This window comes from Taudactylus pleione, unplaced genomic scaffold, assembly GCF_031769625.1.
Source record: "Taudactylus pleione unplaced genomic scaffold, aTauple2 ptg000095l, whole genome shotgun sequence".
Taxonomy (NCBI): Eukaryota; Metazoa; Chordata; class Amphibia; order Anura; family Myobatrachidae; genus Taudactylus; species Taudactylus pleione.
Genome location: NW_028284497.1, coordinates 4,245,364 through 4,267,066, shown reverse-complemented (window position 1 = coordinate 4,267,066; position 21,703 = coordinate 4,245,364). Strand labels below are relative to the sequence as shown.

General features: G+C 47.9%; 2 protein-coding genes across 9 annotated transcripts in view; one reads left to right on the top strand and one right to left on the bottom strand.

Moving 5' to 3' along the window:
- Nucleotides 1-9,106, bottom strand: part of OSGEP (O-sialoglycoprotein endopeptidase) — a 31,829-nt gene extending 22,723 nt beyond the window's left edge. The window contains exons 1-3 of one of the 5 annotated variants that reach the window (XM_088469899.1): nucleotides 8,580-8,857; nucleotides 8,156-8,285; nucleotides 1,376-1,465 (exon numbers count right to left, since the gene is read on the bottom strand). In XM_088469899.1, the coding sequence (XP_088326025.1) occupies nucleotides 1,376-1,465; nucleotides 8,156-8,246 (181 nt within the window). In that variant the 5' untranslated portion in view covers nucleotides 8,247-8,285; nucleotides 8,580-8,857. Of the gene's footprint in view, nucleotides 1-1,375; nucleotides 1,500-5,427; nucleotides 5,529-8,155; nucleotides 8,286-8,579; nucleotides 8,858-9,044 lie in introns of those variants that run through there. The other 4 variants (XM_088469902.1, XM_088469900.1, XM_088469901.1 and 1 more) reach the window with 4 other exon arrangements.
- Nucleotides 7,540-21,703, top strand: APEX1 (apurinic/apyrimidinic endodeoxyribonuclease 1). Of its 4 annotated transcripts, none has more exons than XM_088469897.1 (5): nucleotides 7,540-7,639; nucleotides 9,577-9,699; nucleotides 9,784-9,953; nucleotides 10,133-10,325; nucleotides 17,417-21,703. In XM_088469897.1, the coding sequence occupies exons 2-5, from the start codon at nucleotides 9,639-9,641 to the stop codon at nucleotides 17,929-17,931; spliced, it is 939 nt and encodes a 312-aa protein (XP_088326023.1). In that variant the 5' UTR covers nucleotides 7,540-7,639; nucleotides 9,577-9,638; the 3' UTR covers nucleotides 17,932-21,703. The 4 variants fall into 4 exon arrangements, with proteins under 4 accessions (XP_088326023.1, XP_088326022.1, XP_088326021.1 ...); XM_088469896.1 differs by lacking the exon at nucleotides 7,540-7,639 and adding an exon at nucleotides 8,476-8,571; XM_088469895.1 differs by lacking the exon at nucleotides 7,540-7,639 and adding an exon at nucleotides 8,599-8,753.

The window sequence follows — 21,703 nt, the reverse complement described above, 5'->3', positions numbered from 1 at the left end:
GGCTGCGGAGCTAACTGGCCCACTAAAGCTGTTAACGCCTGAGCGAAACAAGCCCAGGGCGGCTCCTGTACCGGTGCTGTAACCGTAATAGGCCGCGCCATGGACAAACACTGCCGGCAAAGGCCCTCCGCGCTACCCTCCCCCTCCGCTAATGGTACTTTGCACATGGTACACTGTAGCCGGAGGGGAAAATCACTTTCAGACATGATGGCACCACGTATGTGACCTCTCTCACCAATTAAGTATTAAATAGGCGAGAGACCACCCTGCAGCACCAAACCGCAAGGGCTTTAGCAGAAAGAACAGGGACAGTAATAAAGCTGACAGTTTAGAGAAGAAAAGTTACAGGCAGCGCTAGCACAGTCACATACAATGCAGAGAAATAACAATTCCTGCACTAACAGCGCTGATCACTCAACTACACAGACACAGGGCCTGGTAGGACACAGCGCTGCATACACAGACCTGAGCCACAGCGGAGGAGAGGTATGCGGGGGGACCCAGACCACGATGCTTCCTTCCAGACTTCCAGCAGCGTTCACCATGCGTTGCAGAGAAGATGGCCGCCGAGGAGCAGAGAGAAGCTGGCCTGGGGGAGGAGCGCTGACACAGGACCAGTCAGCACAGTGCAGAGAGGGCTGTGTGCAGCGGGGGAGGCGCCGGCTGTGAGACAGGGAAGGCGCGCTCCCCTGGCATGCATTTAACCCCTGGGACGCCGCAGCGCTACCGCTCTGCTGCGGTCCGCTGTCCCAGGGGGTAGTGGAAAGCGCAGGTTCAGTACCTGGCTCCACGCTGCAGCCAGTCCCCAGGGAGCCCCCTGCCTGGGGACTTAGGACCATGTGACCAGCGGGGACCCACCGCGGGACCCCGCTGCTTACCTTTGTCCCCCTTGGATCCGGCCATGGTCCGGAACATCTGGGGTCACCGCTAGCTGTGACCCCAGATGCTCACCAGCATCCCCGGATCGGTACCGGCGTTCTGGTACTGGCGGGGGTGTAGGGAAGACAGCATGGACGTCAGGACTGACTGTCCATGCTGTACAACCAGATGTGCAGCCACAGCTGCACTGAAGAAAGCTTCAGGGGCTCTTCTAGCCCCCACTCCGACAGGTGCACCCGACGCCGGCCGGGCACCAAACTAAACTGAGGTGCCTTGGCTCGGGGGCGGGGTATAGGAGGGGGACCTAGTGCATCCTGGGAGGCTGAAAGCTTAACTCTTTGGTGTCCTGCGACTGACGTCACACCTATACCCCAAGGTATCCTGTGGATACGGTATGGACCCTGAAGTAGAAAACCAGATTTGTATTTTTTTTTAATCTAACCTAGTATGTAATAGCCATATGAATAGGTATAGTTTACTAATGGTTCAGTCTCACCCTGCCCAGGCGGAGTTATGTAGGTTCTTCGTGGATTGCTTAGGACTTTTCCATCCTGAATGATCCCCACTCCAATTTTGTTGGCACTGCCTTCGAATCCAAGAACAATAGTCATTATGACTGCCTAAGTAAAGATATAAGAGGGACCAGCAAATGCATAAACTACAACGAGAAAATTGAATGGACAGCACTAGCAGTGTGTTAAAAGCTATGAAGGCATAAAGTTTGAGTCATCAGTAGATATTACAAAACATTAAAAATATTATTGAAACATAAAAGACGAGCACAGAAGTATGTTAAAAGTAAATGTATAACACCGATCCTTCCAGTATATTGTCATGATCTACAGCCTAAATAAATGTGTATAATAGATCCATAAACCCAATATAATTTGTGAGTATGTAAGTTTGTAATCATCGCCAAATATTTACCGCTTAATAGCACACCAAATGTCTTAAACCTTCACCAGATGATGTGTAATCCCGGTTTGGAGAAATCTCCAAATGTACAGAGTTCTCTGGTTAATGAAGATGGTATGTAGAAGACACTGTGCCGTCACTGATGAACTAGCAGGATAGGATAGTAAATCCACTGTGTAATGTTGAGTATATACACTGGAGACTTCCTGCTTGCTGAGGTCTTCAGGCTGTTAATACCTGCTTAGTATGTGCCGCTGATCTCCTAGCAGCTGCTGGCTGTGTTTAGGGCAGTGCGGCGGCTATAAAAGGTTGCCTGTGAGTCCCATGTGGCTCAGTCAAAGCTGGCCAGTTGGCGTGCCGTGTGAATAGCAATCAGCGCTGGCACTCGTTCTTAGAGGAATGTATCACTGTCCGTTTTAAGGCGCATGCAGTCCATAGATAATCCCAATCTGGAAGGAACGTGTACTACCGCCAGGGCTGGATTAAGGTCTTTGGGGGGCCCTGGGCAACAAACATGTGGGGGTCCCTATTAAATGTGGATGAACTGGGGGTATGCGCAATAGGGACCTCGTGCAGAGCCCACAGTAGTGGTGCCCTTTATGCAGTGCCCCCAGGAATTGTTCCCCTTATGCACTGCAATACCATTAGTAGTGCCCCCTGTAGTCAGGTCCCCAGTATGAATGCCCCCTGTTGTAGTGCCCCAGTAGTAATGCCCCTAGTGCCCCCAATAGTAATGCTCCCTGTAGTAGTGTCCCAGTAGTAATTCTCCAAGTAGTAATGTCCCCTGAATAATGCCCCCAATAGTAATGGCCACTGTGGTAGTGACCCCAATTGTAATGCTCCAGTAGTAATGCCCACTCTAGTAGTGCCCCCTGTATAAATCCCCCCAGTGCCCCCAATAGTAATGCTCCCTGTAGCAGTATCCCAGTAGTAATTCCCCAAGTAGTAATGTCCCCTGAATAATGCCCCAATAGTAATGAGTAATGCCCCCTGTGGTAGTGACCCCAATTGTAATGCTCCCTCTAGTAGTGCCCCCTGTATAAATGCCCCCCCGAGTATTGGCCCCTGTATAAATTCCCTGAGTATTGCCCCCAGTAGTAATACCCCACGAGTATTGCCCCCAGTCGTAAAGCCGCTTGCAGAAAAGTAAAAAAAACCCCTAATACATACCTTGAGCCCTGCTACCTTCCCGTCCACTCGGCTGCTCCTCTGTACTATGGGAGAGACGTCATGACGTCTCTCCCATAGTGCACTGCGGGAGCCGGCCTCCTACTCCGACTGCCGCTGCGGGGAGGGAGCCGGGCGCCCGCTGGTTCAAAATCTCAGCGGGCGCCCGGCAAATAAAGCCTACTTGCGGCACCGGCTGAGGTGGGCCAGAGGAGGCGGAACTGGTTCAGTCTCCTCCCGCCCACTTTAACCCCGATGGGTGTGGGGGCCCTTTACGTGTAGGGGCCCAGGGACGACCGCCTGTCGCCCCCCCCGTTAATCCGGCCCTGACTACCACTAACATGTTTCTTTACACATTCGATCCTAAAAGGAGATGTTGGTATTTGCTAATTATCTGCAGTTCTTCCACTTACTGTTTTTTCCTGATTGTTAGGAATTTTGTCGGAAATCAGGGAATACTGGTAATTCTAAATTTACTGTAATGTTTCAACCTAAATTTAAAAATAAGGAAGAAAAAGAACATGGCTGCTGCCAAGCTTCTGGGCCGCTCGGCAGCGTATGTGTAGGGGACAAGATCGGGTAAGATGCAATTTTATCATGCTAACACCACTTTTATGATCACCTGATCTGGTTCGGTGAAATTAACCTGATGCGAAACTCAAAAATTAACACAAGATGATAGACAATGCATGCAACAGTCATGAAGTTTAATTGCAGATTGGAAGAACAAGATAAATCACACAGAGAAGGTAGTCTAGCTATCTTCAAGTCACATTATAATTGTATGTACAGTGGCAGCAAAAAGTCCTGTATCACTTTATGGAAAACACAGTTTTTATGTTGGAATGCAATTCTGTTAATGTTATTATTGTGCATAAGGTGTTATATTGTATGCCATATTTTTCAAATATGTGCCCTTTCTTAATAGCAAAAAGTAGTTCAAACTCCATTGGAATAAGCTCAAAGTCAATGCAATTTGAGTATGATCAAGCAAATAGTAGCTGACCAATCAGCATTCGGCATTTGATATAAATAGCTTAAGCAAGCTGCTCTTTGGTAATTGGAAATACCTATCACATGCACCTCAACAATGAAGCTCTCTCTCAAGTAAAATCACCTTCAAATATTTTTTCTAGCAGAAGACATGTCAAACAATTAATGTACTTGAATGTATGTAAATGTCTCGTGCGTCTCACAGGGAATCACAAAATGCCAAAGAATGCGCCGGCTCATCTGGGCTAAAGAACATCGGTCGTGGACCATTCAACAGTGGAGAAAAGTTATTTCCTCAGATGAAAAAGTCGTTTGTTTATTTGGAAACCATGGAAGTCCCTACATTAAATGTTTTCCATATGAAAACTATCGCCTGGAGTGCCTCAATCTGACTCTGAAACATCCTGTGAAGATTATGGTTTGGGGCTGCATGTCGGTCATCTTCATATTTGTGAAACAAAGATGAATGGGCAAAAATATTGTGAAGTTCTCGGAAGCAGTATGCTTCCTTCACCTAAAGAGAAGTTTCCAGAAGAGGGGCCAAATGTAATAGGGTGAGAGTTTAGCTGTAAACTCTCACACTTTTTAAACTCGGCTACATTAATAAGAGTCCGAAAACATGCAAACTCGCATGTTTTAGACTCAAAAAACTCTCAAGATTTAAACTCTCATTCAGATGTTTTCCCATTTTGAAGATAAAACTCGACCAATTTGAGAGTTTACTGTTAAACTCTCATATTATCTAAACTCTCACCCTATTACATTTGGCCCGATTAATTCATTTTTCAAGGCGACCATGTTCCGTATCTTCATGCAAAGATTGTGGAGAAATAGATTGAGAACAATAATATCAAATGCATTCAATGGCCAGCCAATCGCCAGACCTCCATCTGTTTGAGAATTTGTGCCATAAAATTGGCAATTAGATCTCTAAATCTAAACCAGCAACCAATCAAAAAAGAGCTGATTGATGCTTTTTACAGCTTCATGGAATAATTTTGTCATTATTGGTCTGCTGGAAAACTTTAAACACCCTATGCCGAAATTTTGTGCTGCAATTATCAAGGATAAAGGGTGGCTAATTAGATATTAATAAACTTTAATATGTATTTGCAAGTTTTGTAGTTCATTTACATTACTATTTTTTGGTGCATACAAATATTCCATGATTCTGCTAATATTTTCTTCTAACTTGATAGTGTCTTTTTTAACCATTTTCTTTATACTGTATAATACATATATTTATCAGAATCTTGCAAATAGATAATTTACAAAGATAATGTTGTATAACATGCCTTGATATGATAACACAAAAAACATGTTCCTGTGAAGTGATACAGGACATTTTGCCACCACAGTATGCAACCCCACATTTTTTAACTACGTTTCGATAGAGAATGATTGTCCAAAGGGAAGATAGAGGCAGAGATTTTTATGTTTTAACGAGGAATTTTGAGTTTGAAATCAGAATACCCCGAATTGCGTCTTGTATTGGGATCTTGAGTAATGTTGCTATCCAGGTGTTTGTGCAAGGCACTTTACATAGACTTTCACGCAATCGGAAATCTGCAATTAAATGGTAAAAACACTACCACCAGAAGAAAAACAATGATGGTGTTAAACCAGGGGTTAAAGTCAGTTCTACTTGCATACAGAACCAGTTTCGCCTCCTCCGGTGCACCTAACCCACCCTGTCAGCCCGGCGCCATAGCGAGTTGCCAGGCACCCACTGAGATTTTATTGCAAGCGGGCACCCGGCTCCTTCCCCACAGCGGCAGCCGGAGTTCACTCCTGAGCTCTGGATTACGGCTCCCGCAGTGTGCACTATGGTAGAGACGTCATGATGTCTCTCATAGTTCCAAGGGGCGGGCGGCCAAAAAAATGGCAGCAGAAGCAGGAGCGGGGCTTAAGGTAAGTATTGTGGGATTTTTTTGTGTAAGGGGCACAACCACTGGGGGCATTACTACTAGGGGCATTACCACTGGGGGCACTACTACAGGGGGCATTGCATAGGGAGCACCACTCCTGGGAGGGGGGAAACAGTCGGGAAGCCGACCATCAGCTTCCTGACTGTCTAATCCTGGCAAGGGGTTAAATGACAGGTGTCGAAATCCCAACGCCTGGCATTTTACCTACGCCGGGAGCCGGACACCCGGCTTACCAATCGAAGGTAAGCCGGGCGCGGACAGCTGCTGGGGGGGGGAGGGTTAGGGTTCCCGGGGGGGACTGAGGGTTAGGCACCTCCCCGGGAGTTTAGGGTCAGGCTAGGGGGCACCCCCCGAGGGGAGGTTAGGCACCCCCCCGGGGGACTTAGGCGGCGGGCAAGGCCGGCGCTAGGCTTTACTGCGCCCAGCGCCGTCCTGTGTTGCCGCCCCTTCCCTCCTCCGCTCCTTCCCCCTGAGCTTACATATTGTCAATAGGGCAGGGAGGGCGTTTATAGCGCCCGCCGGATACAGTGGCACTCCAGGCAACGGCCCGGCTTGCCCGTGCCTAGAGCCGCCCCTGGCGGCGAGGAAGGGGGGGTTAGGTTTAGGCACTTTGGAGGGGGGATTAGGGTTAGGCACCCCTAAGGGAGGGTTATGTGTATTAGGGGCACTACTACTATGGGCATTGTGTATAAGGCGCACTATTGTGGGCATTGTGTAAAAGGGGCACTACTGTGTGTCATAACATGAATAAGTGACACCACTATGTGCGGTGTAATGTAAATAAGATTGTGGTATTGTGTGGCATAATTTGAATTGGGGATACTATTGTGTAACCACGTCCCTTTGTTTTTGAGACCATGCCCCTTTTTGCGGCGCGCACAGTCCCTTTATTAGATAAGCGCCGGGTGGCACTTCTCCAGGACCACTTTAAGCACTGTATTAAAACCTTCAAAATTCGATGTCCATCCCAAGTCTGTCCCATCTTCGTGAGGAAGATGGGACAGACTTGGGTTTGACATCAAATTGTGAAGGTTTTAATACAGTGCTTAAAGTGGTCCTGGAGAAGCGCCACCCGGCGCTTATCTAATAAGCGCCATTGGACAGGTGGTGATGGCCCCAGCTCCCACTGTGTATGCATGTTGGAGACAGGCTAGACTTTAGCAAATTATTCTATAGACTAGTAAAGGAAGCCGGCATATGCCCTCCTATTTCCTCAATTCCATCCATACTTGCTCGTGGTGGCTGACCTGGCCCTGTGCAGTGGCGGGCTGGGCCGGGGGGCAGGGTGCCATATGCCCCCCGGGCCTGTAGACTTTTGCCGCAGTGAGGGCCATTATCACTAGTGCACAGGTATGACTGACGGCCGGGTGACAGGCAGAAAGTGCTCTCAGTCGCTCCGAGTATAGCAGCATCAGAGCGGCTGGGCAGCATTCTCTGCCTGTTACCCGGCTGTCACCCTATGTAGCTTGTGGCTGCACACTGAGCAGCGCTCCTTCCGAGGCCGCTCCGCTGCAGGGGCTGTGCACCTACCTCTGTGTCCTCTGTCCCTTCCCTCGGTATCCTTCCTCTGCCGGCTAAGGCCCTGCCCCCTCTCCTACCCTGACTGACTATATTAATCAATCACCTCCCGTCCTTGCTGAAGACCCCGCCCCCTCACCACGAGTCTCCGCCCCTTCATTAGTCTAACCTGTTTGTGTCATCTCTTCCTGTACCCTGGAGCTCCGCAGGGACCAGAGACAGAGCAGCCTTCCAGGCAGGTAAGTGCCAGTGGAGGTGTACATGTTTACATGATATTTGAGAGGGAAGGGGGGGTGTTGGAATACTTATGCAATGGGGGGCTGTAGTTATTTTTATCTTTGGGGGGATGGGGTGTTTTAATACTGTCGGTGCTGGGGGTGATGTAATAAGGTGTGTCAATGTGGGGGGGGGTATTATTATTGTGTGTGAGGGCTACTGTATATTCAGAATACCTGTGTTATATGTGGGTCACTGATGATTTCTGCATAATCTGGTTATTACTGCGTTATCTGGCAGCCATTACAACGCTCCCTGATCAGGTGGTCACTGAGAACGTCCCTGCATTATATGGCAGTCACTGCGACACTCCCTGATCTGATGGTCCCTGCGAACCTCTCTGCATTATATGGCAGTCACTGCAAACCTCTCTACATTATTTAAAGCACACCCACATTAGGCACACCTTACTTACAAAGGCTATTATCATGTGTCTTTTCTCCATTGCAATGCACTGGTGGAGAAATCGGGCCACTTACTTGTGTCTGCCCCCCAGGCCAAAAGTTGCCAGCCAGCCCCTGGCCCTGTGGCACTAGTTCTGTCCCATCTCTCTTGCAGTGGGAGGTGCATTTAGGTCACCACTGCACGTGCATTCAGGAGGAGACATACCTAATGAAATTATTATACAGAAAATAATAAAACTGTTCCAACATATTAGGCAGTGCTGTATAATGAGCGGTTAATAATACAAGTAACACAAAACCATGAAACAGAAGGTAAAAATAAGATGCGCAGGCTCTGTACGTCTGTCATATAATACTGTGCAGTATAATCTATGTCCTGCACTGCTCCCTAGTGGTACCCATCCCACATTCACTTGTCTCAATGCTGGACGGGACAGGGGGTCTCTGAGGGCCACACGTGTCTCTGATGCCATTCCCTACATTGCTGCCCTGTACGTACCTTCCCCACCGCGCAGCAGCACCGCCCCCAGCCCGGGCCTTTTGTGTATGTGTGTGTGGCTCTCCCCTCGCGACGTGTATCCGGCGTGCAGCAGCGCGTGGAACATCCGCTCCGGCGTCTTTGTGTTGTGTGTGCGGACTAGATCACAGTGCTGCCCGGGCCGCCAGTGCAGAGGTACCAGGATCATCTATAGGCACGCCGTGCACCGGAACCGTAGCACCCATCACGCGCGCACGGGCTGTCGGTCACTTATGCATGCCAGACTGTGTCCGCTCAGCCAGTAATAGCCGCGTACATGTGCAGGGCTGCGCTGGAGGCTGCAGCCATGTAATATATGTACCTGTGCAACGTGTCTCCCGGCTAATGACGAGCGCCTGCAGCATTTGCCATTGGATGCCACCTATACTCTGAAACCCACCATTATATATGTATATATATATATATATATATATATATATATTTTACCTAGCGGCTTTGTTTGAACAGACATTTGTAGGGATGATTTCGCTTGAGCTGCACTGTGTGCGACGATGCCCATATTGCTGTGTGTCATCATGTGGTGCCCTTATGGACCATTGTTATGTACTATATGGCAATGTGCTCACAGGCTGCGCCCCCTGTCTTCTGTTGTTACTGTTTATTAACAGTGGAATGCAAGAGATGTTACTGCTACCATAGAGATAGTTCATCTGTATGGAGAGGCATTGGCACTCAATGCTTTGCAGAAGCTAATTTTTCCCATTCCTGTTGTGTTTGCCCATTCTGTAAATTCTGTGTGCCCTGGCACCCTTTTGGTCTTCTTACTATCCCTATCTTTGAAGACCATTGGTCTCTATGGGAGTATCTTATTCTCTGTTACAATACCTATGAGCGTATCTGCCTCTCCTTTGTTAGCTTGTCCAGATGTAATTTGAGTTGTCAGTGCATTGTTTTAAAAAATAAACAAAAACCTTTATTCCTGTAAGTTTCATTAAGCTTTATCCATTGCCTTGCACAGGTGCAACATTCAAAACGCTGCGTTCTCTGCTCTCTGTGCGTCTGATTTCTCTCATCACCAGAATGCCGAAACGAGGGAAGAAGGAAGATGTGAAGTGTGAGGCTGGGTCTGCAGAGAATGAGGGTAAATAGATTGTCAGATGTTCCATAAGGATAGCCTGGTGATGTACGACCTCCATCCTTCACAGTATTTTTTTGTATCCCTCAGAACCTGAGCAAAAAAAGGGAAAGAAAGGTGGCAAGGAGCCAGAGCCTGTGATTCTGTATGAGGACTCCCCTGACAAGTTAACCACAGATGATGGAAAGAAATACACATTGAAGATCAGCTCCTGGAATGTTGATGGTATTAGAGCATGGGTCAAAAAAGAAGGGTTGTCGGTAAGCAGAGTACATTTCTTCTAAACATATAAATTAAAATCCTGCAAAGTGTTATTTTTTTATGGGTAACAACATTTGTAAAAGTTATACTTTTATTTTATGTGTTCGGAGGTAAATATTTTAGATTGTGACCTGCAGCTAATTTCTCCATATACTTAACACTTTTGTATCCTGCGTAGTGGGTACGTGAAGAAGACCCTCACATCATATGCCTTCAGGAAACAAAGTGTGCGGAGAAAGCCCTGCCTTCAGAGGTTAAAGACATGCCCGAGTACCCTCACAAGTATTGGGCCTGCTCTGATGAAAAAGAGGGTTACAGTGGAGTGGCAATGCTGTGCAAGGAAAAGCCTGTAAATGTCACATATGGCATTGGTAAGTACATCAGCTCATGTATTTGTTAGATTTGGCAAGATAAGCAAAGGCACTTAAGTTGTGGTATATGAAGGTTTACTTGCACAGTATGCGTTGTTCATTGTTAATATATGACTCTACATTGAAAGTAAACATCTGCTTTTCTACTTCAGGGTCCATAGGGTATCCACAGGATACCTTGGGGTATAGGTGTGACGTCAGTCGCAGGGCACCAAAGAGTTAAGCTTTCAGCCTCCCAGGATGCACTAGGTCCCCCTCCTACACCCCGCCCCCGAGCCAAGGCATCTCAGTTTAGTTTGGTGCCCGGCCGGAGTCGGGTGCACCTGTTGGAGTGGGGGCTAGAAGAGCCCCTGAAGCTTTTTCTTCATGCAGCTGTGGCTGCACATCTGGATGGACAGCATGGACAGTCAGTCCTGACGTCCATACTGTCTTCCCTACACCCCGCCGGTACCAGAACGCCGGTACTGATCCGGGGATGCTGGTGGGCATCTGGGGTCACAGCTAGCGGTGACCCCAGATGTTCCGGACCATGGCCGGATTCAAGGGGGACAGAGGTAAGCAGCGGGGTCCCGCGGTGGGTCCCCGCTGATCACATGGTCCTAAGTCCCCAGGCAGGGGGCTCCCTGGGGACTAGCTGCAGCGTGGAGCCAGGCGACCAACCTGCGCTTCCACTACCCCCTGGGACAGCGGACCGCAGCAGAGTGGTAGCGCTGCGGCGTCCCAGGGGTTAAATGCATGCCAGGGGAGCGCGCCTTCCCTGTCTCACAGCCGTCGCCCCCCCCGCTGCACACAGCCCTCTCTGCACTGTGCTGACTGGCCCTGTGTCAGCGCTCCTCCCCCAGGCCAGCCCTCTCTCTGCTCCTCGGCGGCCATCTTTTCAGAAGCATGGTGAACGCTGCTGGAAGCCTGCATTGGAAGCATCGTGGTCTGGGTCCCCCGCATACCTCTCCTCCGCTGTGGTCAGGTCTGTGTATGCAGCGCTGTGTCCTACCAGGCCCTGTGTCTGTGTAGTTGAGTGATCAGCGCTGTTAGTGCAGGAATTGATTTTCTTTGCATTGTATGTGACCGTGCTAGCGCTGCTGCCTGTAACTTTTCTTCTCAAGACTGTCAGCTTTATTACTGTCCCTGTTCTTTCTGCTAAGCCCTTGCAGTGCGGTGCTGCAGGGTGGTCTCTCGCCTATTTAATATATAATTGATGAGAGGTGTCACATACGTGGTGCCATCATGTCTGAAAGTGATTTTCCCCTCCGGCTACAGTGTACCACGTGTAAAGTACCGTTAGCGGAGGGGGAGGGTAGCGCGGAGGGCCTTTGCCGGCAGTGTTTGTCCATGGCGCGGCCTCTTAAGGTTACAGCACCGGTACAGGAGCCGCCCTGGGCTTGTTTCGCTCAGGCGCTAACAGTTTTAGTGGGCCAGTTAGCTCCGCAGCCCGCGTTTACTCCGATGGGTTTGTCCCAGCAGTCTGTGGTGTCGTCACCCATGCAGGGTTTCCCACGACAATTGGTGGTACCCCACAGTCTCCCTATTTCCCCGCTCCCGGTTTCTCAGGAGCCAGCGTGGGTTAACTCTCTGACGAGTTCTGTACAGCACTTGTCGGATGTGTTGCAAGGGGAGTCTGTGATGCGGCCTCATAAACGGCCGGTGGCGTCTCTGTCCGCTCCTTATGAGGATGACGAAGGGACGTCTGATGATGGGGAGATTCTGGATCCTTACGATCAGGAATTTAGAGGAGGCGTGGAAACAGCCTGGCAAAAGATACCAGCCGCAGAGACGCCTGGCGGTGGCTTATCTGTTCGCGGATAATTATTTTGCTAAGTGGGAATCCCCTCCACAGGTGGATTCTCACGTGACCCGTCTTGTCCGTAGTGCCACATTGCCGATGCCATCCATGTCCTCCCTTAAGGATGCTACGGACCGCAAGGTGGAAATCTGCCTGAAGTCCGCTTATTCCCTTGCGGGGGGGGGGGGGGCAGCACGGCCGGCTATGGCCATTTGCTGGGTTGCCAGAGCGATGGAGCGCTGGGCGGATTCATTAGAGGCTTCTTTTGATTCCGACTGTCCGGCCGAACAGGCGGAGTTGATTGGCAATCTCCGTGATTCGGCCACCTACATCAACGAGGCGGCTCTAGACATTAGTACTCTGGTGTCTAGAATTTCTTCAGCAGCAGTAGCTGCTCGTTGCACCTTGTGGGTGCGATCTTGGAAGGCGGACGTAGATTCCAAGAAGGGTCTGGAAGCGTTGCCGTTTACCGGAGAAGTTCTCTTCGGTCCGGATCTGGATAAGATTGTGGCCACGCTGGCGGCAGCCAAATCGGCTTGTCTCCCGTCGGCCGCTGCTCCTTCTGGTTCTGGACCATCGTCCTTTCGGTCATCTAGGGCCCAGGGCAGGCCCAAACCACAGTCGTTTCCTCGTCAGGCTGGCCCTAGGAAATCGGTCAAGCCCCGGAAGCAGGCATGGAGTACCAGACGTCCGGCCCCCAAGCCAGATGACAAGCCTGCGGCCTGACGGTCCGGGCCTCCCTTTGGGGGATCCCAGGGTGGGAGGCCGCCTGCTGCAGTTCGCCCAGTGTTGGTCGTTCACTACGACAGACACTTGGGTTCTGGAGGTGGTCTCCCACGGGTACGCCCTCTCCTTCCGGCACAGCCCCCCGGCTCGATTCTTCACCACGGGTCTACCATCAGACCGGAACAAGGCTACGGAGCTGCGGAAGGTATTGCACACTATGCTCCAGGCTGGAGTTATAGTGCCTGTTCCATTCTCCCAGAGGGGCCAGGGTTTCTATTCAAATCTTTTTTTGGTACAGAAACCCAATGGGTCGTATCGTCCGATTCTCAACCTCAAAGCACTCAACAAGTCTTTGCGGGTACCGAAGTTTCGGATGGAGACCCTACGGTCCATCATTCTGGCGCTGGGGACTACATGGTGTCATTGGACATACAGGACGCTTACCTGCATGTCCCTATTCTTTTACGCCATCAACAGTTCCTCAGGTTTGCAATCCGCAGCGACCACTTCCAGTTTCGGGCGTTACCTTTTGGCCTGGCGACAGCACCACGGGTTTTCTCCAAGGTGATGGCAGTCATGGCGGCTTCTCTGCGCCTGCAGGGAGTCCGCATGTTGCCGTACTTGGACGACCTGTTATTGGTGGCGGGATCTCCAGAGCTCCTGTTACGCCACTTGGACCTGACCATTGCCCTGCTGCAACGGCACGGCTGGCTAATCAACTGGCAGAAGTCCACTCTAATCCCGTCTCGGAGGATTCTGCATCTTGGAGCCTTATTGGACTCGGGACAGCAAAAGATCTTCGTGACGGAGGAAAAGATCTCTGCTTTGCAGTCAAGGGTGCGCAGTTGTCTGCACAGCCGCCGGGTGTCTCTACACTCGGCGATGAGGTTACTGGGCTCCATGGTGTCGGTGTTCGACATGGTGGAATATGCCCAGTTTCACTCCAGACCTCTGCAGCACCTGATCCTGTCCAAGTGGAACGGGCTGCCTCAGTCTCTGAAGTTCCAGACGATTGTGCTCACCCCGGAGGTTCGCCTGTCCCTTGCTTGGTGGTTGCAGACAACCCACCTCAGCGAGGGACGTCCGTTCTGGGTTCCAAATTGGGTCCTGTTGACAACGGACGCCAGTCTTCGGGGCTGGGGAGCAGTTTCGAGTCCATATCTGTTCCAGGGCAGGTGGACCCCGACAAGCGGAGCTTCCAATCAATATCTTGGAACTCCGTGCGGTCTTCAATGCTCTCCAGCAGGCACATCAGTTTCTCCAGGGTCACCCGGTACAGGTCCAGTCGGACAACGCTACCACCGTGGCCTACATAAACAGGCAAGGAGGAACCCGAAGCCGGGCGGCTCTCGTAGAGGTGTCTCGGATCCTGGTTTGGGCGGAGCGCAATCTTCCGGCCATATCAGCGGTTTTCATCCCGGGAGTGCTCAATTGGGAGGCGGACTTTCTAAGTCGCCAGGACGTTCATCTGGGGGAATGGTCCCTGCACCCGGACGTTTTTCAACTACTGGTGGACAGATGGGGTCTTCCAGAGATCGACCTTATGGCGTCCCGGCACAACAACAAGTTGCCGGTGTACGGGTCTCGCACAAGAGACGAAAAGGCGTCTCTGGTGGATGCTCTGTCCGTCCGGTGGACGTTCCGGTTCGCATACCTGTTCCCTCCGGTCTCCCTTCTTCCACGGGTAATCCGGAAATTCAAACAGGAAGGAGGGGGACGCTCCTGTTGATAGCTCCCGCGTGGCCCAGACGGCACTGGTTCTCAGACCTTCAGGGTCTGTCCGTGGACAGTCCTCTGCGGTTGCCGCTACGACCGGACCTCCTGTCTCAGGGTCCTTGTCGTCACCCGGACCTGACTCGGCTGTTGAGACGGCCATGCTGAGGTCCCGGGGGTTTTCCAGCTCTGTGGTGCGTACCATGTTGCGAGCTCGGAAACCATCTTCCGCGAGGATATACCATCGCGTGTGGCATACGTTCTTCCAGTGGTGTCGACCGAGAGGTTATGCACCGCGGGAATTTCGTCTGTCTCGGATTCTCGCCTTCCTGCAAGCGGGACTAGATCATGGGCTTCGCCTTGCTTCTTTGAAGGTACAGGTTTCGGCCCTGTCTGTCTGGTTTCACCGTAGGATTGCTACAATCCCGGATGTGCACACCTTTATGCAAGGTGTTGTCCGCATTCAGCCGCCCTTTGTTCCACCTGTGGCGCCTTGGGATTTGGCTGTGGTCCTGAGGGCTCTCCAAGGCCCGCCGTTTGAACCACTGGGCTCAGTGGATCTTAAATGGCTAACAGCTAAGACTGTTTTCCTTCTGGCTATTGCTTCGGCCAGACGTGTTTCTGAGTTAGGGGCTCTTTCTTGTAGACCCCCTTTCTTGGTTTTTCATGGGAACAGGGCAGTACTCCGCACTCGGCCCGAGTTTCTTCCCAAAGTTGTTTCCCAGTTTCATGTTAACGAGGAAATAGTTGTTCCGGCCTTTAACTCACCGGGTCTTTCCGTGGGTGAGGCCTCTTTGGATGTTGTGCAGGCCTTAAGGACTTATGTTGACCGCACTTCTTCGTTTAGGAAGTCGACGCTTTGTTTGTCCTCTATGGCTTCCGTAAAAAGGGTTGGCCTGCTTCAAAGCAAACTTTGGCAGCCTGGATCCGTATGGCTATTTCTGAAGCTTATCTTCATGAAGGCCTACCGGTCCCTCCTTCTCTGAAGGCTCATTCCACTAGGTCTGTGGGTCCTTCGTGGGCAGCTCGACGTGGTGCTTCTGCAGTCCAGATCTGCAAGGCTGCTACGTGGTCTTCTGTCCATACCTTCGTGAGGTATTACAGGTTTGACACCTTCGCCTCTCAGGATGCTTCCTTCGGGCGGCGGATTCTCCTTTCTGCACAGGAGCGTCCCCACCCTTAAAGGATACTGCTTTGGGACATCCCCAAGGTATCCTGTGGATACCCTATGGACCCTGAAGTAGAAAATATGAGATATGGTAAGAACTTACCCTTGTTATCTCTATTTCTACGAAGTCCATAGGGTTCCACAGGACTCCCGCCCTGTCGCACCTGTGCTGCAGATGGGCTTTGCAATGGTCACCGTTTTTTTCCGTCTCCCTCTGGTGAGAATGTGATTCTTGTATGTGTCCAGATCTTTGTTCTCTCTCTTCCTTCTCCTCCTCCGGCCTATGGCTTGGTAACTAACTGAGATGCCTTGGCTCGGGGGCGGGGTATAGGAGGGGGACCTAGTGCATCCTGGGAGGCTGAAAGCTTAACTCTTTGGTGCCCTGCGACTGACGTCACACCTATACCCCAAGGTATCCTGTGGAACCCTATGGACTTCGTAGAAATAGAGATAACAAGGGTAAGTTCTTACCATATCTCATATTATTTTCCGCCTATATTTGTGAGCCCAAAACTCCCATTGTCATACTGTATGTTGTGAGGGTTGTTGCTTGGTACAGACTGAGCAAAAGAACAGAAAAGATGCGCAGATCAGAGTAGATGGGGTCAATGGTCTAAAGGAGCAGCTATCTTAAGTGGAAACTGCAATCCACTAAAAGCAATCAAGGGGAAAAAAAAGGAAGGATAGCGCCAATAATCATATATTTACATTAAGTCAACACACAAATACTAAAAACAAAGATACAGATTAAAAAAAAAAAAAGATGATAATGTTGCAATTATAGCACATACATCAGAATGATAGCCAGCCTAACTGAATGAGTAAATGCAGGTAGCTTATTCTGGTGTGGTTATACAGTTTTAAAGTCCTCAATTTTTTCAAGGGATATGTCCAGAATGATATAGGACCGAAGGAACATGTTACTGCACCTAAACAAGTGGTCCAAGTCCAATTAAGGAACCAGGTCCCGTTTAATGGGTCTGTATTTTAACTGTGTAATAAATGGCAATCTAACATTACACGCTATGCAGTGGAATCACTGAGTTTAAAATACCGGCTCTATGATCTACGGAGCCTAGTTTGATGTGGTTAGATTGCTATTTACTACACAGTTAAAATACAGACCTTGGGATTCTTATTCATTAACCGAGACCTGGTTCCTTAATTGGACTTGGACCACTTGTTTAGGTGCAGTAACTTGTTCCTTGGGTCCTATATATATCATTCTGGACATATCTCTTGAGAAATTTATGACTTTGAAACTGTATATCCACACCAGTATAAGCTACCTGCAGTTACCCACTCAGTTAGGCTGGCTATCATTCCGATGTATGTGCTATAATTGCAACAATGTTAATATCTTTTAAAAAATCTTTCTTTTGATGGGCATACACTCTACAATTATCTGTCAGATATCTGTCAAATCTGTCTGGTGGGAAGGAAATCTGGTCCGTTTTCTAGTGTTTGGGAGCAATTTCTATTGTCATTTGCTCCCATACATTACCAGATTTTCATTCCAACCAGCCAGATTGGACAGATGTCTGACAGATAATTGCATAGTGTATGCCCAGCATTAGTTTCTGTTTTTAGTATTTGTATCTGTGTTTTGAATAAATGTAAATAAGATTGTCTATCAGCGCTATCTTTCCTTTTTTTTCCCCTGGTACATATTGAACCTTTTTTTCCCCTTTATTGTTCTATTAGGAATTGAAGAGCACGATAAGGAGGGTCGCGTAATCACTGCTGAGTTTGAGACCTTTTACTTGGTTGCTGCATATGTTCCCAACTCCAGCCGTGGCCTAGTTCGTCTTGATTACCGCCAGCGCTGGGATGTAGACTTTCGTGGTTACCTAAAGGGGCTAGATGACAAAAAGTCGCTCATTCTATGTGGTGACTTAAATGTTGCACATAAAGAGATTGATTTGAAGAATCCCAAAACCAACAAGAAAACACCTGGCTTTACTCCACAGGAGAGAGAGGGATTTGGAGCGCTGCTAGATGAAGGCTTCCTAGACAGTTTTCGTGAGCTATATCCTGATAAGCCATTTGCCTATACTTTCTGGACCTACATGATGAATTCCCGAGCTAAGAATGTTGGGTGGAGGCTTGATTACTTTGTCCTCTCAAAAGCCTTGCGGCCATCCTTGTGTGACAGTAAGATCAGGAGCAAAGCGATGGGGAGTGACCACTGCCCTATATCCCTCTATATGGCCATATAAAGCAAAATAGTGATCATCAATTCAGTATATGTACACAAATATGTAAATGGCCACAGCCCCATGAAAACTGCCTCAACACTTTACATGACCATAAGAATACACTTTATATCAGGTGTAGTCAACCCTGGTCCTCAAGAGCTACCAACAGTGCATGTTTTTCAGGTCTCCTCACAGAATCACCTTTGAAATAATTAGCTCCACCTGTGGATCTTTTCAAATATGTTAAGCCGGCCATGCACTGTGTGATAGGCACTGTGTGACACGAGGGGGGGTCCAACATAACAGGGCGGTCCCTCCAAAACGGTGCAGTCTGGTGGCTGACTGCCCGATATGCTGGCCTCTCTCCACCACCAGCATAGAGCTGCATGGGATCGCACATCACATCTACTGATCCTGCAGTAAGATCAGGGGGTGTGATGTACGACTCCACGGGTGCGCGCTCGTCCGACATCATGCCCATACATGGTACGATATAGCAGCCAAATCTTATCAATCCGTCAGATCAGCTGCTTTATCGCCCCGTGTATGGCCCGCTTTAGTGAGTAATGAAAACACCTGTGCACCAGCTAAGTGTTCAAGAAAACATGAACTGTTAGTAGCTATCGAGGACAGAGGTTGGCTACCCCTGCTTTATATGCTATAAAACGCTGTGGTCAAGGAATGCGCACTCCATACACTCGGTGCTAAACATGCAGAATGTTGTTTTGTTTATTGTTAAGCTGCCCATCCACTAGCAGACCTCAAAATGACTGCACGATTATGACATTGTAATCGTGCAGTCGTTTGTCAGTCTGTGATGTGCCTACACTGAACGAGCAGTCATTTAGTGTAGGCTCATCAATCATCTGCTAACATGCTCAACCTGATGTTATCGTCAGGTTGTCCAGCATGTTTGCCCGATGATAGATGTCTAAATTACCAGCGGGAGCGTGCATCGTTGGTCATTTTAGACATTTTATGAACTATATCGTTATCATTCAACTTAATCGTCTAGTGGATGGGCACCTTTTAGAGACTTGAAGAAATCTTCCACCCTGGGTATTGTCTGCTACTTATGGTCATGTACAGTGGTTTTTAATGTGTGCTATAGCCATAAAATAATGCATACTTAGTGGTGCTTTTCCCCTTAGGTATCTCTTTGCCATGTAGACTTTGTCTCCATGAAAAATAAAAATTGTTTTATATTTCCAAAGTGCAGGATTCTCCAAATCTGATGTATATAATATGATTAGAGTACGTGTTTAATGGGTTACTATGATAAAAAAGAGTTGTGCCCTGTCCCTTATTGGCTTAGAACAGTACACAGGACAACATTCACCCAGATTATTCTCATAGTTTTCTCATTTTTAGTAATTAAAACGAGGAAGAGTTATCAACAGTAAACGCTTTGTCCATACTGTAAGAATATATGACAAAGCAGGGATGTGAGGTATCGAACTTCAAATTTATTAATCATGTCTCTTTCTATGTTATGGTGCGTACACACTGTACGATCAGTCAGCGATAACGATCTCGCCAACTGATCCTCCTGCACCTTCCCGGTGTGCTGGATGATCACCCAGCACACCACCATTTTTGAATCCTTTTCACTAAAAGAAGCACCAGACACGGATCGGAAATTTCTCTGCTAGTATTATAAGAAAATGTAAACCAAAAAGGGCAGGTTATTGCTTTGTGATGAAGTACATAGTAGGGCACACATACACCTACATCATGACATCTTGGGAAGTCTCTGAAAGTTGAGTTTTGTAAAGGAAATGTTCTTCAAGTTGTGTGGAATGGAGATGATCCTGATACAAATGGTTATGCCCAGCGACGGCTCTTAATAGAGCAATTTGGGACACGGTAAATATGAGCACTTTCTTAAATTTAAATTTGAAAGAAAGCTTTCATATCCTAAATGGAGAGTGCTGATCATTACAACTAACATTCCCACTGTGGGGAACTAACCAAGCACACCATAAATACAAACAAAAGTCATGTCACTCACATGGAAAATTCCTTTTTAACATCTAAGCCAGTTATAAATGCTCAATTTGTTACTGTTGCATCAACTTTTTAATATCAGAGCTGTCCTTCACCCATGCGACACTTAGCTGCTGCCTGAAGCCCTGTCACAAGCCGTGGGCTGCATCTGAGTGTGACTGGTACATTGCACCAACTGCATAGTGTGGCTGCTCTTAAGGGGCGTATCAAGCACTGTGGGAGCAGTTACAGGTAGATTAGTGAGAAGTGACCATTTTCAGAGCATTGCATCTATGGTGCATTTCAGAACACTAGGCAGAGGTATATAAACACTAGATCAGATTAATCACTAGACACAATTAGTTTTTAGAGATTGTTGTTTTAAGTACTTGTGGAAGGAAAGTTTGTGTGTTGCCTTCTATTCCTTTTTTCTTGTTTGCAGATATCGCATTCATGAAGAGTCCTAGTGATTTATGTCATCAACAAATGACACTAATTTTGGGATAACTTTTTAAGATGTAATTTTCTTTACTTAGACAAATGTATGTAGTGTGACTAGATGGACGTTTCTTTCAGAACTATTTTTATGATTTTAAATACTTCGCATTTATCAGTGCAGAACTATGATTATAATAGGTAAGATATCGCAATTAAGTTTGTGTTCTAGGCCATTAAATACAAGGTAGTGACATTAGATAGTAATACAAAACAACAAAATGTCCGTGTTTCTCTAGTGTACTGGTTTAGAGTGTGTATTCCTACAAGGGCTTTGCATAAGGCTGTTTTTCCTAGAAATATTGCTTTCGTTCATTAGATAGGGCTTATTCTTTTAAGTCATCCTCAACACTAAGGTGGGATTCAATTGGGTGTGGGATTCGCCATGTGGAAAAACCCTGGGTTGATGCACGCTACCCCAGAAATTCTGCGCAAAGTGCTGAAATCTATGGGTTTCCCCTAAGCGTTAAATCAGGACCCCTGCAGTTTAATGCAGATTTTCCTTCGCAGCTCCTGAGGCTTCGAGGAAAAATACCACCCATGGGGCTACGCACGTGGGGTTCCCGCAGCTAATTAAATCGGGCAGCACGTTTAATTTAGCTGCAGGATAAACCCCTTGCCTAATTTTAAATCCTGTAATTCGCAGTAAATGGTAATTGATATTTCAATATTGCCATTCACACATCCGGTTGCACAAACCAGTTGTCTTCATCCAAACTGGGTAATCTTTCTCTGATTGTGGACAAGTTTGATTGTGCGGTCTGGAATATTTTTGGTGATCTTTGCATTCTTTTCAATACTTAAGCCTTTGAAGTCTGACTATTTAGCCCAGTCAATGAAGAAACAATGTACAGTCTGTCCTCATGTATGTTGGCAAGTTGCCAACAGATGTGGTTGATCAGATTTGAAATGGATCTTTTTAGGCCGCCATGAACAAAAATAAGATACTGTAATAGTAGCTGCAGAAAATGTGGTGATTAAAAGTATATATGTGCACAGTATTATTGTTTCTTTAATATCTGATTTGAAATTATTTAAATTTTTCATCTAATCGAAGCACTGGAAACCTCCAAATGATGACAGTTGAATGGTTGTTTTTTGAAATACTGTTTGTTAATTCATAATCTCTGAGGTGTTATGACCATTCTGGTTACAAATGCTTGGGCTGGCCTCTCAAAATTGGTGTGTACACCTTGCAGTAAAGGAACTGAATAGTAATTGTTTTGTGAACGATTGACAGGCAGTTTTTATGTTTTTGGTTCCTCTGTTATTTTGCAGACTTTTAACAAATAAAAATGACTTTGAATCTCAA